At 44.7% G+C, this 14,931-nt stretch overlaps 1 protein-coding gene across 4 annotated transcripts in view; it reads right to left on the reverse strand.

The window, feature by feature from the left end:
- The window catches only part of ELF2 (E74 like ETS transcription factor 2), a 105,600-nt gene that overhangs the window by 8,204 nt on the left and 82,465 nt on the right, over nucleotides 1-14,931 (reverse strand). Inside the window, exon 1 of one of the 4 annotated variants that reach the window (XM_073641775.1) lies at nucleotides 10,099-10,275. The exons of 2 other annotated variants lie outside the window; for them this stretch is intronic. In XM_073641775.1, the coding sequence (XP_073497876.1) occupies nucleotides 10,099-10,156 (58 nt within the window). In that variant the 5' untranslated portion in view covers nucleotides 10,157-10,275. Of the gene's footprint in view, nucleotides 1-9,937; nucleotides 9,960-10,098; nucleotides 10,276-14,931 lie in introns of those variants that run through there. One more of the 4 variants, XM_073641783.1, reaches the window with a different exon arrangement.

A 14,931-nucleotide genomic window follows, 5' to 3' on the forward strand; every position in this document is an offset into this window, starting at 1 on the left:
CATGTATTACTAAACATGTACTATATATATATTACTATAGAATAAGTATTAAAATAAGCTACTATTCACCATCGTCCCTGGTTTCTAGAGCCATTCCAGTACTCTTTTGCCCCACATGACCCACTTTGCTGGCTCACACAGGGTCTGCTGTTTGGGATGGAGCTGCTCACCAAGTGTAAGTCTTTCAGACTCCATCGATTTATGTTAAAGCGACATCCAGCCACATAGGCCCAAGAACCTTTATTTCATGTCACGTAGGTAAGGAGACCAGAGTGGTGTTGGCAACCAGGGAAAGACTGCGATTGGTAGATAGATTGGTAGATATTTTAATATATTTACACTACATTACATATCTAAAATCGGAAGGATTAGGGAATAATTCTACTGAGACTTCTTTAATTACTGCAGAACAGACAATACAAAAACTTTTCTTCCCCCTATTTCACACTTGGTTGAAAATAGTCAAATTAACGGTGTAAAAAAAGTGTAAAATAATCAACACAACAGTCACCAATTATGTAACAGCTATGGACATTAATTTGGGCTTTTTGCAATGGTGAACACTAGGATTTTGAAAAGACACAAATTATCGAAAGAAAAAAAATGCTCAGCTTATTTCAGCAGCCCCATAGAGGATAGAAGGAGCAGATGTTAGGTGTTCGACCTGCCGCCAGGGCTGTGGAGTCGGAGAGTTGGAGTCGGTGCTCATTTTGGAGGAGTCGGAATAAAATGGACCGACTCCTAAAGTATATAATAAATTGGGTGCAGTAGATCAATGCAGTTTGCGGGGAATATTTTTTCATAGGAATTTGGGAAGTTAGGAAATGTGCTATAAATGGCTGTTCTATTCCTGATCTAAGGCTACATTCACACACAGGGTTTTTGCTGCGTTTTTTTTGATGAAACGTTTTTCAGCTGCAAAAGCAGATCGGCTTTTTAAAAAACTGCATCACCTGAAAGGTTTTTGAGCTCATGTTTTCAATAGCAAAAGCAGATTAGAAAAACGCCAAACAAACTGACATGCTCATTCTTTGTGAGGATCCGTTTTTGAGCCCAAAAACGGATCCTCACAAAACGATGTGTCTGAATATCATATCTTGAAACCCATTGACTTTGCTGGGATGACCAGAGACACTGCATTTTACTGCAAAAAAAGGATCCGCAAAAACGCTGTGTGTGAATCATGGCCGTAGCCAGAGAGGGGCAGCTGCCCCTCTCCCCCCTAGAAGCAGGGGCACGCACCTATCAAAACTCACTTGTATGCTGCAGTGCTCCCGTCCTGCACTGGCTCCAGACTGCAGGGGGCAATCTCCCCTCCTCTGTCCTGTTTTCTGCAGTCTTCACCAGAGAGAGGAGGGGGAGGGGTGCCTGCCCTGCACAGGATCCGATTCATGGGCCCCGAGCTGGAGAAAGTGAAAGTACTACTGCTCATCTCGGTCACAGGAAGGTAACTAATGCTAATATTGTAGGTGATTATTATGTGCTCTCTGTACGATATGTGTGAACGATATGTGCAATGTACAGTCATAGCCAAAAGTTTTGAGAATGACACCAAAATTATATTTTCACATGATCTGCTGGCCTCTGGTTTTTATTAGTGTTTGTCTGATGTTTATATCACATACAGAAATATAATTGCAATCATATTATGAGTACCAATAGGTTATATTGACAGTTAGAATGAGTTAATGCAGCAAGTCAATATTTGCAGTGTTGCCCCTTCTTCTTCAAGACCTCTGTAATTCTCCCTGGCATGCTCTCAATCAACTTTTGGACCAAATCCTGACTGATAGCAGTCCATTCTTGCATAATCAATACTTGCATTTTGCCAGAATTTGTTGGTTTCTGTTTGTCCACCCGTCTCTTGATGATTGACCACAAGTTCTCAATGGGATTAAGATCTGGGGAGTTTCCAGGTCATGGACCCAAAATCTCTATGTTTTGTTCCATGAGCCATTTAGTTATCACCTTTGCTTTATGGCAAGGTGCTCCATCATGCTGGAAAAGGCATTGTTGGGCGCCAAACTGCTCTTGGACGGTTGGGAGAAGTTGCTCTTGGAGGACATTCTGGTACCATTCATTATTCATGGCTGTGTTTTTAGGCAAGACTGTGAGTGAGCCGATTCCCTTGGCTGAGAAGCAACCCCACACATGAATGGTTTCAGGATGCTTTACAGTTGGCATGAGACAAGACTGGTGGTAGCGCTCACCTCTTCTCCGAATAAGCTGTTTTCCAGATGTCCCAAACAATCGAAAAGGGGATTCATCAGAGAAAATGACTTTGCCCCAGTCCTCAGCAGTCCACTCCCTGTACCTTTTCCAGAATATCAGTCGGTCCCTGATGTTTTTTCTGGAGAGAAGTGGCTTCTTTGCTGCCCTCCTTGAAACCAGCCCTTGCTCAAAGAGTCTCCGCCTCACAGTGCGTGCAGAAGCACTCACACCAGCCTGCTGCCATTCCTGAGCAAGCTCGGCACTGCTGATAGTCCGATCCCACAGCTGAAACAGTTATAAGATACGGTCCTGGCGCTTGCTGGTCTTTCTTGGGCGCCCTGGAGCCTTTTTGACAACAATGGAAGCTCTCTCCTTGAAGTTCTGGATGATGCGATAGATTGTTGACTGAGGTGCAATCTTTGTAGCTGCGATACTCTTCCCTGTTAGGCCATTTTTGTGCAGTGCAATGATGGCTCCACGTGTTTCTTTAGAGATAACCATAGTTAACTGAAGAGAAACAATGATACCAAGAACCAGCCTCCTTTTAAAGTGTCCAGTGATGTCATTCTTACTTAATCATGACTGATTGATCGCCAGCCCTGTCCTCATCAACACCCACACCTGTATTAATGGATCAATCACTAAAACGATGTTAGCTGCTCCTTTTAAGGCAGGACAGCAATGATGTTGAAATGTGTTTTGGGGGTTAAAGTTCATTTTCTGGGCAAATATTGACTTTGCAAGTACAGTAATTGCTGTTAAGCTGATCACTCTTTGACATTCAGGAGTATATGCAAATTGCCATTACAAAAAATGAAGCAGTAAACTTTGGAAAAATTACTATTTGTCTCATTCTCAATACTTTTGGCCATTACTGTACTATTTGCTGTCATCTGTCTATCACACTCTATCCCTCCAGCTATCCATCCCTCATTATATTCTATCTAAATATCTTGATTATTGTATCATAAAAATGATTAAATGTCTGATGTTCACATTGTACTACAATAAATTTTTCACTTCAATATAAGCAATATATGTGGGAGTCGGAGTCGTGGAGTCTGTGTAAGGGAAATGGAGGAGTCGGGAGTCGCAGGTTTGGCTTACCGACTCCACAGCCCTGCCTGCTTCTCCATTTTGTAACAGGGATAAAAGTTCCCCGTTTGTGTGGATCCCAGAGGTGGGACAATGAACAAATTATAAAAGCTACATTCCTAAGATAGGTGATAACTTAAAACGGAGCTCTGGATGATAGGAGCAGCAGAGCCCAGTTTTGGATGGAGTTGAGGTGTGCATGCTCAACCTCCATTCCATTCATTGTCTATGGGACTGCCGAAAAGACCCGAACTCTGTACATCACTTTCTCCTGCAGTGTCATTTGTATATCAACTTCGGAACAATTTCAGGAAATCTGCGCCAATGTTTTGCTGTCACAGGTACATGTGAACAAAGTATCCAGCACAGGTGCCATACATTTACCAGAAGGTATTTCATAGCCTGGCACGTTATCGCTGTCCACTGACATTAGGAGATTGGAATGCAACATATCGTACGCTTGTATACGTCTTCAGGCTTGTTTTTCTAGTGCTGCATTGTATACTGATCTGTAATGAGAGCTGTCTGCAGTAGGTAGTGTCACTTAATAAGCAGGGCAGGCATAGCATACTAGGGGGGCATCTGAGGACAAGAATGCAACAGAAATAAGGAGACTAAACCAGTGAATCACTAGCTGTAAGCTAAGACTGAATTAAAAGGTAAGGAATCAGTAAGTACAGCAGATTGCTGACAGGTAATGCTACAGGGAATTCAGGAGAGATTGAATAAAAGAAATAGTGGTGCTGAGAAAACAGTGTCAGAGGAAAACACTGAAGCAATACTGTGTAACGGTCAGTATAGAATTGGGGGAATGTTCATTTTGTGACAGACTCTAAAAAGTGTTTAAAGTCAGCAAGCCGGCTGAGCACCTGCTGCCCCCCACCCGCTCAGATGCAAGGTGCCATCTCCTATTCCTCTGGCCATGTAAGGCTATGTGCACACAGCTGATCCCTTCCAGCAGCCAGCAGTGCATGAGCCTATCTTTAGGTGACCCTTTCTTATTCCTCCTGTACAACAATTTAAAAGCCAGCCACTTTACAGACCATACTGGGTGACCTGGAGGCGCCTTTTTTACATGGTATAAAAGGCTGGAATTTGTCAAGACTAATTCATGCTGTGACAGTAACTATAGGATTTTAGGAGGATACTGGCACATTAGCAAATACTGTACCGCTTTCCAGCCTGTTCTCAGTATGACATATACCGTACCCAACGTGTTATAAAACTTCTGATGTGCCAAGTTTTAATACGTAAGGCTCAGAGAGACCACCACAGCTGAAACAGAGGCAGAAGTGCTCGTTTGGCAGTAAGTGGCCCCTCGGCTCTCAGACCAGAGCTGAGCAGAGATCATAGCTGAATGGGCAGTCTTCAGCTATATGCTTGTGCCCCTCTGTTTCAGCAATCAGTGGGGGTTCACTACTATTGAAGACAGGAAAAGCTGATCTGCAGCATCCACTTAAGTGTACAAGGCTGTCATGTTCTGCTCAATACACTGTTTACATGCAGTGGTGATAACAGCTGATGGGTGGGGGTGTAGGGAGTCGGACCCCCACTGATCTTATATTGATGACCAATCATAAAGACAGGTCATCGATATAGAAGTAGAGGACGTCCCCTGAAATATTTTTTCAATTTGGGCAGAGGCCTACAAATACTGAAAGTTGTGCATGGGTGGCTATTTTTATTGAATACGGTAATTTTCCTGATCTGTACACATATGTACGGAGGATATCGTGTTCCTTCTGGATCGCTTTGCATTCTAGAAAAGAGCATGAAAATGGAGGGCTATAATAAGCAAATCCATCATCATCATCTACTGCCACAGCATGACCACTAACTACAGATGTGTGATTCATAAGCAATGTAACCAGAAACATAAAAACTACAAAAAATAAAAAACTGTTAAATCAACGCCTTCTTGAAGTAGTGGATACGAGCTAGTAGTTTAATAAACGTCTGTCTGTATCGTCTCTACTTTGATAGCAGCAGAGCCAGGCAAATCTCTATTTATAATGGGGTTAAGCCAAGGTGCCTGTAAACACAGGAAAAATAATGCTGTATGCAGCGCTACATTTCCAGTCAAGATCTCTGTAATCTGTGACAAAAGCTCTAACGGATATGTGACCACAATCTAAAAAAACCTTAGAAAGAAAAGCAACAAATGTAAGAAGTAAATCTGCGCAGCAGTGAAGACTGGACGAGCGCTACTGGATCCTGCCGTAGAATGGCTCCCGCTGCCAGGAGGATAATAAGCAGTTAAGACCTTTAGAGAAAGAGAGAGCGGCCACATTTGGCAGGAGCCCGAGTCTGCTCCTGGTAATCAGTCACTAGTGGGTGTCACTATGGATATCACAATGCCAAATCCAGGAGGCGGGAGGAGCCGGGAATGTGCCAATCCACTCACACAGCACTCACTTATGTAGTAAACGTGACTCGGATTACTAATCTGCATCTATACATAGAGAAGAAACACAGAAGCAGAATACTAAAAACCTCCCCGGCACACTGGCAGCAGGACCACTCCGAAAAGTGAAAGCCTCATCAAGGCTGTGCTAATCCTGGCCCTCGGGTGCCAGCAGGCAAGTTATGCCCCTCCATATATATCTAGCAACATATTCCAGCATCGCTGTCACTAATCTCTAACCTGAACTACCAAAAAAGACATTGCACATGGCTACAGTGGTGGAAACAGTGTGTTTCAGTGAGGAAAGACCTCAATCTGCTGAGGAATAACGGGACTGAGACGTCATTTGTGTCTACCGAAAAGCTGGACCCTACTGGAAGCCATTATGACCACGTTTACAGCTCAGGACAGAAGCAGGAACCGGAGGTTTATTTCTGGAAACAGGCAATATGAAGTGATAATCCCCAGCACGATTAGTGACAATGCTACGCCAACGTTTCTGGAGTGTGTGGCTAGACTGACACATGAGGACTGCACTTCACTCGTCCCATTAGAAAAGCATTATGTCCCACATCATCGCTGAGGTACAGCTAATAATAAACCCTCAGGCTGTGTCAAAGTGGATTCGTCACCAGATTTCACAACATGAACAGCGTAAATCACAGATACCCTACACCTAATGAGGCTGGTGTACTTGTTTTTGAAAACACATGTCCGGAACGTCTGGACGATTTTATTTTGAAAGCTTTCTCACTTAACAAAATGCCTTAATGTTTTAATATCGGAATGATACATCCATTCAGACATGGATTTTTCGAAGTGAGTACATCTGCCTCTTCATGTCTAAGAGCTATTTAATAATGCATACATTTTATAGTGTGAGGTCTGGTGATAGACCCACTTTAAAACGGAAATGCTACAAAATCTCCTATAATCAGACACCTAAATTTGGAACATGGTCAGAGGAAAAGCAAATGCAAAAATAGGACAACTTCCCAGATAAAGGCACTTATGTTTCTAGAAACCCAAGACTGTAAATGCAGTATAGAAAAAACATAACATTTACTGCATCCCATAATGGGGTTTGACAGTGCCATAGAAGCCAGGAGACTGTCACTCCAAAACAAACAACTTAAACATTTACAGTATATGGGCAACGTAACCTTTAGAAAAATCAACAGTATACATGTTAGTGTATTCGTGGCTGAAAAATCCACTTTTTAATCCAGATGCATGAGATTTTGACGCCCCCTTGGCATGGCCTCAGTGAACAGCTACACCCGCTACATTTTGCATCCCCCTGATTTCCCCAGAGTGAGCGTTGCCTGAAAACCAGCTCATCTGCATCCCGGCATGTTGATGGATGACCTCAGGAGCCATGTAAGAGATATTCTCCACCCGCTCTGAAGTCGCTTGTTACACTTCCAGGTGAATCCATGTAGCGAGTGTCGGCCAGTGTCAAGATTCAGGGGTCAGAGCAGGTCGAAACCACAGTGTGAAAGCCCGAGCTCTGGCAATGTCAGTACACAAGCAAGCAGATTGAGCTCAGACAGGGATCGCTCTGGTGAAGTGATGTCAATCACGATCTGGGAAGTGCTAAAAGTGCAAAAGGGGGTGGGTTGGGTACAAATGCACTGAGCCTTGGACACTATGGGTGCGCACAAGCACCCTCATTTGCATATGGACTCAAAGTAAATATCTCAGCCTCAAATACACTAAGGACCCGATTCATACAGAACAAGGTGCTGCTCAGTAAATTCAAGGAAGTTGTGGGAACAGGGGGCCTTAGTGCAGTTTGTACACGCCTGTAGCGTCCGCGCTGCTATGAAAAACACAACCGTGCAGGGGAAATGGCCAACTTTAGCCTCCATAGATTGCAATGTGAATAATAATTGTACTGTATTTTACTGAAACTCAATTACACAAAATACTGAATATGTTCACAGAGCATCAGTAACCAAAATAGAGACAACAGCTGCTATATTACTACCGATTTACATGAAAGAAATCCTACTCTTACTATAAAGCCTGTATTTCAATGCCCCACAGACAGCAGTTATAGCCATGTATCACACTACTAATATAAAGGGAAAGCGTGGCCATCAGCTCTGTGTAACCCCGGGCTATGGTCCAGTCTGTTTGGATTCAGTGTAACATTCCTAAATGGCAAATGCAAAAATAATGTGGCCTTCAGCTACAACTCTGCATCAGTAATGAAAGGAACTGTTTACCATCCTGCTTATCTTGATGGATGTTTCACAATGACAAAAGCTGGAAGGAAAGATGAGAAACCAGTCTTTCCAATACACTCAAAATGGGAAAAACAATTTTTAGAGTTACACGTTTATAGCACGTGTCCAGTTGCAAAATGATTGTTCACAAATGGTGCCATTTTTGCTATTAACATCATTTGCTAAGCTGATACCGCGCTCAATGGTTTAAGGCTTCTGCTGTGCCCCTGATGAAGCCATTGTTACAGAGATGAGATCAGAGAGACTGTGTGCTCTTTTACAGCAGTGTCTTTTTTCCCCAGAGGGTCCCAAGAACATAGTCAAACTATATTCTTGTCCCCCCAACACGAGACAGGCATTGCTGCAATGGCGCACAAACGCCTGAGTCAGTTTTCACAATCAGATCAAGCCATCAAACCCCTGAACAGTGTGCACTTAGCCTTCCTAGCAGGTCTGTGGAGTTGGTGTCAATTTTGGTGGTCAGAGTCGGTATAAAATAGACCGACTCTGACTTGTAATAAATTGGGTACAGTAGTACAATGCAGGATGTGCTGTAAATATTTTCATAGGAATTTGGGAAAGTTATTACATGTTCTATAAATGTCTGTTCTGATCTAAAGATCTCGGCTTTTAGGCGAGATGAATCTGTGCTGCACTTTATATACATGCTCGGTAGTGAGGCTGGGCTGTGGAGTCGGGAGGTTTTGCTTACTGACCCCACAGCCCTGCTTACTAGTGCAGGTCTATTAGCAAAGGTCCCCTAATCTGCCGATATCCAGGCACGTTTATGTAAAAGTTTTGGATCAGGTCAGAAGGTTGTACTCTGTCCTCAAGATAATTGACAACTTGCTGATCATTCACAGGGAGTCCGAAAGCAACAGAAATGGGGCTCTGCAGCGTCCCGTCAGAATGAGCGCAAGGCGAGTCCATTTATGGTCTATGGGACTGCAGTAGGTAAATCCAAGTACAGCCCCATAGATCATAAATGGAGCGGCAGGGCACATGATAGAGGCCTGCAGACCCCCATACTTGGGATGAGATGGGGTCTCCGTGGTAGCAATACTGTGGATAGACCTGGTAGACAGCACTGAGGCCAGTGCTACACACCGGAGCTCTGTCAGCAGGCCATCTGTGCTGGGACAGAAGGGCAGTGGTTTAGCAGCTTACATGAGCCAGCCAGCCCCCTTACACCCTCAAGTGGCCCATAATACTGGCTCACACTGCACAGCTGACAGGCTTTCTGTATGGGGTGATGGAGAGCAGCAGGTGACCACACCATTGGGTGTAAGAGCAGCGACACTAATAATAAAACAACTGCATAGAAGACAACTCCCTCACACACAGCCTGCAGGCCCATGGCTCCCTATGTAGGGGCCGGGCCCGGCATGTGGTGGGGGTCCCGCACGGCCGGCCTCCCGTGTGCGCGCCCCGTGCCCAGGAGCTGACGCCCCGCCCCGCACTTCCGTGTTTACATCGCTTCTCTTCCCTCCAATTCCATCCGCATTGTGAGCTCACACTCCGCTGCCAATCAAAGCCGTCCTGGGCGCCCATTGGCCCGCGGCCCATCCTCTCCGCCGCCTCCTCACTGGTTAGCGCTCAGATTTCGAACCATCCCCGGGCGCGGATTGGCTGCGTGCGCTGTCCATCACCCGACCCTCTGCCCGTTTGATCTCTGCGCTTCCGCTATGAACGGGTATTTTTAAGGTTATATAAAAAAATAAAAAATGCAAACACAGCAATCCCGCGCTCCTGGCGAGAAGCCGCGCACCCCGATGGCTGGCCGCCCGCAGGAGCCGCAGACAGCACCGGGGACGGACACACGGGCCGCACAGCACACGGCAGCGCTGCACTCGGCGCCGGACCGCTAGGTGCCATGTGTAGTGTACGGGAGGCGGCCGGGAGCGCAGCGCCGCCAGCAGGCAGCGTGGTATCACACACTTCCTGGTGTGCAGCCCCGGCCTCATCCCTGCGCCCGGCCAAGGTGATCACTTCCTACCCGTCCTCCATCACTCACTGCCTGCAACGTGCGCAGCTGCATCCCACCCCCTTCCATCTCAGCCAGTGCCCAGCACACTGGGCCGGGGCAGGCGGTGCGTGCTCACTGGCGCTGCCCGCGGTCCGGGCATCCCTCCCCTGCAACGCATGCATGCCCCTCACCGGCTCTGATGAGCAGATCCAGCTGGTTGGTCGGTCCTTCATGCAGCGACGTCGCCATGTTTATCCCGGAGCTTGAGCTTCACATTGAGTCACAGCAGCAGCACAGAGGAGGAAGCGGGGTACAGTGCGTGTGTGCGGGGGGCGGAGCCACGCAGGATCCTTCCGCAGCTACAGGAAGACGAGCGCTGCCCCCACCACTGTGTGCTGCGGCCGATCCTTCCGCCTCACACATCACAGGAAGTGCACGGCCCGCACACACGTGTGTTCTCCTCCCGTGGAGGGCGCCCAGACACCCACTCATGTCTGTGCTTCTCGGTCCAGAGTGAGGTCTATAATGCCCACTACTATACTCCTGCACTTCAGAAATTTCCTCCCCGTCTAGGAACCAAGCCAACAAGAAAAATAGGGAATTGCTACAGCTCCTATGCACGTGTATGTGTCTCCATGGTTACGAGCTACAAACAAGCCCGGTGTGGGCTGACGTTCACAGAGCAGCTGTAAGCCTGAGGGGGGTGGGCCATCTGGGGTCCCATAAGTCCCAGCCATCGGCTCCTGCCCTGCAGAGAGGGCTTCAGCCTGTATGGAGCGGAACACAGCAGAGTGCCAGCAGTGCGGCACAGCCAGCACCGGAGAGTCGCTCCTGCCATCACACCTAGTGCTGAGCGCAGCTGTTTAACCTCTTAAACGCTGCAGTCAAGCTTGAAAGCAACACGAATTGTGTCCATCACTTCTGATGGCCATCAGCCCCAGAGCGGGGTACAGATGTGCTGGGGGAAGGGGGTAATTAAAACCTCCCTCCCACATACAAATAGCAACATGAAAAAAATAACAAAATGTAACATAATATTATCTGATAAGGTGAATGATCGCCAGATGGGGAAAAATCAAAAAGCCAGAATAGCTGCTTTTCAGTATCCAACCTCCTCCCAAGAAAGGCTAATAAGTGATGGAAAGGTCGTGTGGCATCACACTGCTGTCTGCGCCCCAGAACAAGCTCTACAGGCCAGCAGAAAATAAGAATAAGGCTATGTGCCCACGATGCAGAAATGCTCCGGATTTTTTCCTGAGCATTTCTGCATCTCCCTGGCAGAAAAAAACGCATGAGGATTGTACATGCGGATTGTACATGTGTTTTTCCTGCCAGGGACATGCGGATGTGAAGCGTTCTTCACATGCATTTCCGCATGCGGGTTGTCAAGCACTTTCCAAGCGACTTTAGCATTACTTGGAAAGTGCTTGTCAACTTTGTCACACTATATAAATCCATGCAAACAGCATGGATTTATATAGTGTGACCTTAAAGAATGGTAAAAAATAAATCTATACTTACCTTCTGATGGCCCCCGGAGTCTTTATTTGCTCCGTCCTGGCTTGCCGGCAGCTTGCGGTACACTGAAGGACCTGCCGTCACATGACTAAATTACGTCAGCGCAGGTCCTTCAGTCCACCGCGATCTGCCGGCAAGCGAAGACCAGCACACCGGGGGCCATCAGAAGGCAAGTATAATGTTTATTTTATTCTTTTTTTTACTAGTTCTATGGTACCCGGGTCCAGAGGAGAGTCTCTTCTTCTCCAAACCCAGGTACCATCTGCACATTGAAACGCTTGGATTCCACATCTACAGATGCAGTGATGCGGAGTCCATGTGTTCCAATGAAAGTCAATGGCGGCGAAAATGCCGCGCTTCTGCAAAATAATTGGTAGTGCTGCGTTTTTTTCCGCAATGATAATCCGCAGCGGAAATTTCCGCAGCATGTGCACAGCACATGTGGATTATCATTGGGGAACATGGCAGGCCTTCTACCATGCGTTTTTTAAGCATTTCTGCAGCGGAATTGCCGCTGCGGAAACACTTAAAAAACGCATCATGGGCACACAGCCTAAGGCCACATTCACACGGTCAGTAGTTGGTCGATATTTTACATCAGTATTTGTAAGCCAAAACCAGGAGAGGAACAATCAGAGGAAAAGTATAATAGAAACACGTCACCACTTCTGTATTTGTCACCCATTCCTGGTTTGGGCTTACAAATACTGAGGTAAAATACTGAACATGTGAACGTGGCCTTACAGGTCTCAGAAAATGGAAACAAACTACATTTTCTTTTCCAAAGTTCAGATTTTTTTTTTACCCACTAAAGTATTAAAAGAAAAGTCTTATAAATAAGCACCAACTGTCATCTCCTAGCTCAGTAATGTAATAATCTGTCCTCACTAAATACACATTTTACCTGTGAATTGAGAATTGAAAAAAAATAAATGATCATTCCTGGAGGAGAAAGAAGTAGATCTCTCTGATAAGATATATTACATAGCTGCTTATTTTCATGTGTCCTATTGATTTATGAATAAAAATTAAAACAGTGCTTACTCTTTAAGCTTTAGGAAATCTTTTGCTTTTTTTATGGACAATTTACTAATATGTGTTTAGCCTATGTTCACACGTTGCGTTTTTTCCAGCTTTTTAATGCAAATTTTAAGCTGTGTATTACAGTACCAGCAAAGGCTATGAGCTTTCAGAAATCTCATGCACACACATTGGGTTTTATTCCAGACTGATTTGGCAAAATACAGCATGTCCCTTCTTTCAGCGTTTTTTACGCATACAAAGCAATGGGTAGTGCAAAAACGCAGCAAAAAACACAGTTATCAGGTTTTGCTGCGTATTTAGTGAAAAAAAAGCATGTACAGTAGTATGTGAAACTCCTTTATTTTTGTGATTTTCCCAAGTCTAAACCATAATGTCTTGGTGTACTCACCTGAGAATGGCAGTTAGGATTAGTACAATTTAATTAAATTAGTGATATGTGCAAAGTAAACATTGGCCGACCAAGGTGTGAAATTGAACAATATCTGACCAACTCAAGTTGGTCCTACAATCTCAATGCTCTGCCAATGTCATAGGTAAACTACGTGTGACCAACTCACCTCCCCCCACTGTTACATTTGTAATTGTGTATTTTTTCATTAATTCATGTTAACTTTTTTGTTGAGAATAGTCATTATTTTTTCAGACATAAAAATCTTTTTCCACTAAATAATTGTATCAAATTGCCCTGTTTTCCAAAATGGTTTTACATATGTCTTGCATAGGTGACCTTAACACCTTGTATTGTTCATGCTTCTGTGGTGGAAGCAAAGCTGAATTTTGGGATCCTGAAAAATGCAGCAAAAAATGCAGCAAAACCTGCTTTATGTAAGCAGCTTATTTACTGCCAAGAGAGCAGGTTTAGCCTGCAGAAAAAAATGCAATGTGTGAACGTAAAGTACAGAAGCCATGCAGCTGCCGCATTGAGTTCCTGGATTGCCGGGAGGAAATTAACTTTATTCCCATCAGCAGCCTGCGACTTTCAGTCATGGTGGTGCGGCTTTAGTCACGCTCAATGCATAGTGAGCGGCGACTGTAACCACGCCTCAGCACTGACAGCCAGCTCTATACTGATGTACTGTAGAGCTGGCTAACCTGCAGATTAACCCCATACTTGCAGGTTAATAACGTTTTTTTTTTCACATGACAGATTCCCTCTGAAGTATCATGACAATTTAAGAAATCTATAAAATCTCAGAGGTTTAGCTGGTAGGGGTCTGGGTGCTAAATCGGCCAGATGGGGCTAGCTGAGAGCTATGCCCTTTTGGCTGCTTTGGTGATGAGCTCTCCCTTTAAAAAAAAGAGCATGTACAGACTAAAGGCCTCATTTAGACGTCCATGTTTGTTCATGTAAGCAAAGAAATGGTCGGTGTGTCATCAGTGTTTTGGATCCAATTTTAATCAGTGTTTGGCCAGTGTGTGTTTTTACCACCAATATTTTATATAAGATTTTTACGCATGGATAAAAAAAATTACAAAGCTTCTCCTATACATTACAATGAAGGACTGCACATGGATTGTAGTCTGGTGGACCATCCGTGTGCGGTCTTTTTTTTATCACTGACTGTTAAGAGAGGAGAAGGTGGAGACTTTTCTTTTTATTCACATATAAGAAAAAAATTATGAAAATCAGACCACATTCTAATGAAACTCGGACGACAATCACAATAAAGTTCTCACAGCTAAAGAAAGTTTCCAAAACAAAGTAGTTTTATTTAAAACATATAATACCAAAGTGAGAACAAAAAACGCAGCTGAAAAATCACATGTAAAAAAGGCAAGTGACCTAATTTAGCTAATGGGTGCAGAAATGCTGCAGAAAATCTGCAACACCAAGAAGCCACTAAATACTCAACGTGGGAACGTAGCCTAAGGGCTCGTTCAGACGAGCGTGTAATACAAATGCTTGCTGTCATAGTGAAACGGACAGCACACTGACCAATGTAACTCAATAGGGCTGCTCAGATGACAGATTTTTTTCTCACAGCAGAGTGTCATTGTGGAAAAAATAAATAAATCGCCCAACTTTAGACTGAGCTAAAATTTTGCGTCTTTTTGTGTTATACCATTTTCGTCCAGCTCTTAAAAAGTGAGAGGTAGAGGAGCATGGCGAACCCATTCATCATATTCATGAAAAGCAGCAGCGTTCTTTACACAGCAAATACGATTTGTGGCGAGGCGCACACTACTTTTGAGGCACTCCTGATACAGTAAAAGGCCTGTGCCTCCTAACGAATCCAGAGAGTCTGACTCCAGCACGCCCCCTCATCAAGACCATCACGATGGATCAAGGCCTTTGGTTAAGTAAAAAAACATTGGATCCCACGCAGAACATCCGTGTGGTATTCAATTTTCAAGAGTACATTTCCATTATTATTCAAGGAAATTGTATTTGATCATTTTTGAATGTTGCTGTATGAAAACGTATTGCACATGGAAGTAAAAAATAGACACATTAATGATAA

This window comes from Phyllobates terribilis, unplaced genomic scaffold (assembly GCF_046119375.1).
Source record: "Phyllobates terribilis strain yellow unplaced genomic scaffold, ASM4611937v1 Scaffold_1__5_contigs__length_1240528914, whole genome shotgun sequence".
Classification (NCBI taxonomy): Eukaryota; Metazoa; Chordata; class Amphibia; order Anura; family Dendrobatidae; genus Phyllobates; species Phyllobates terribilis.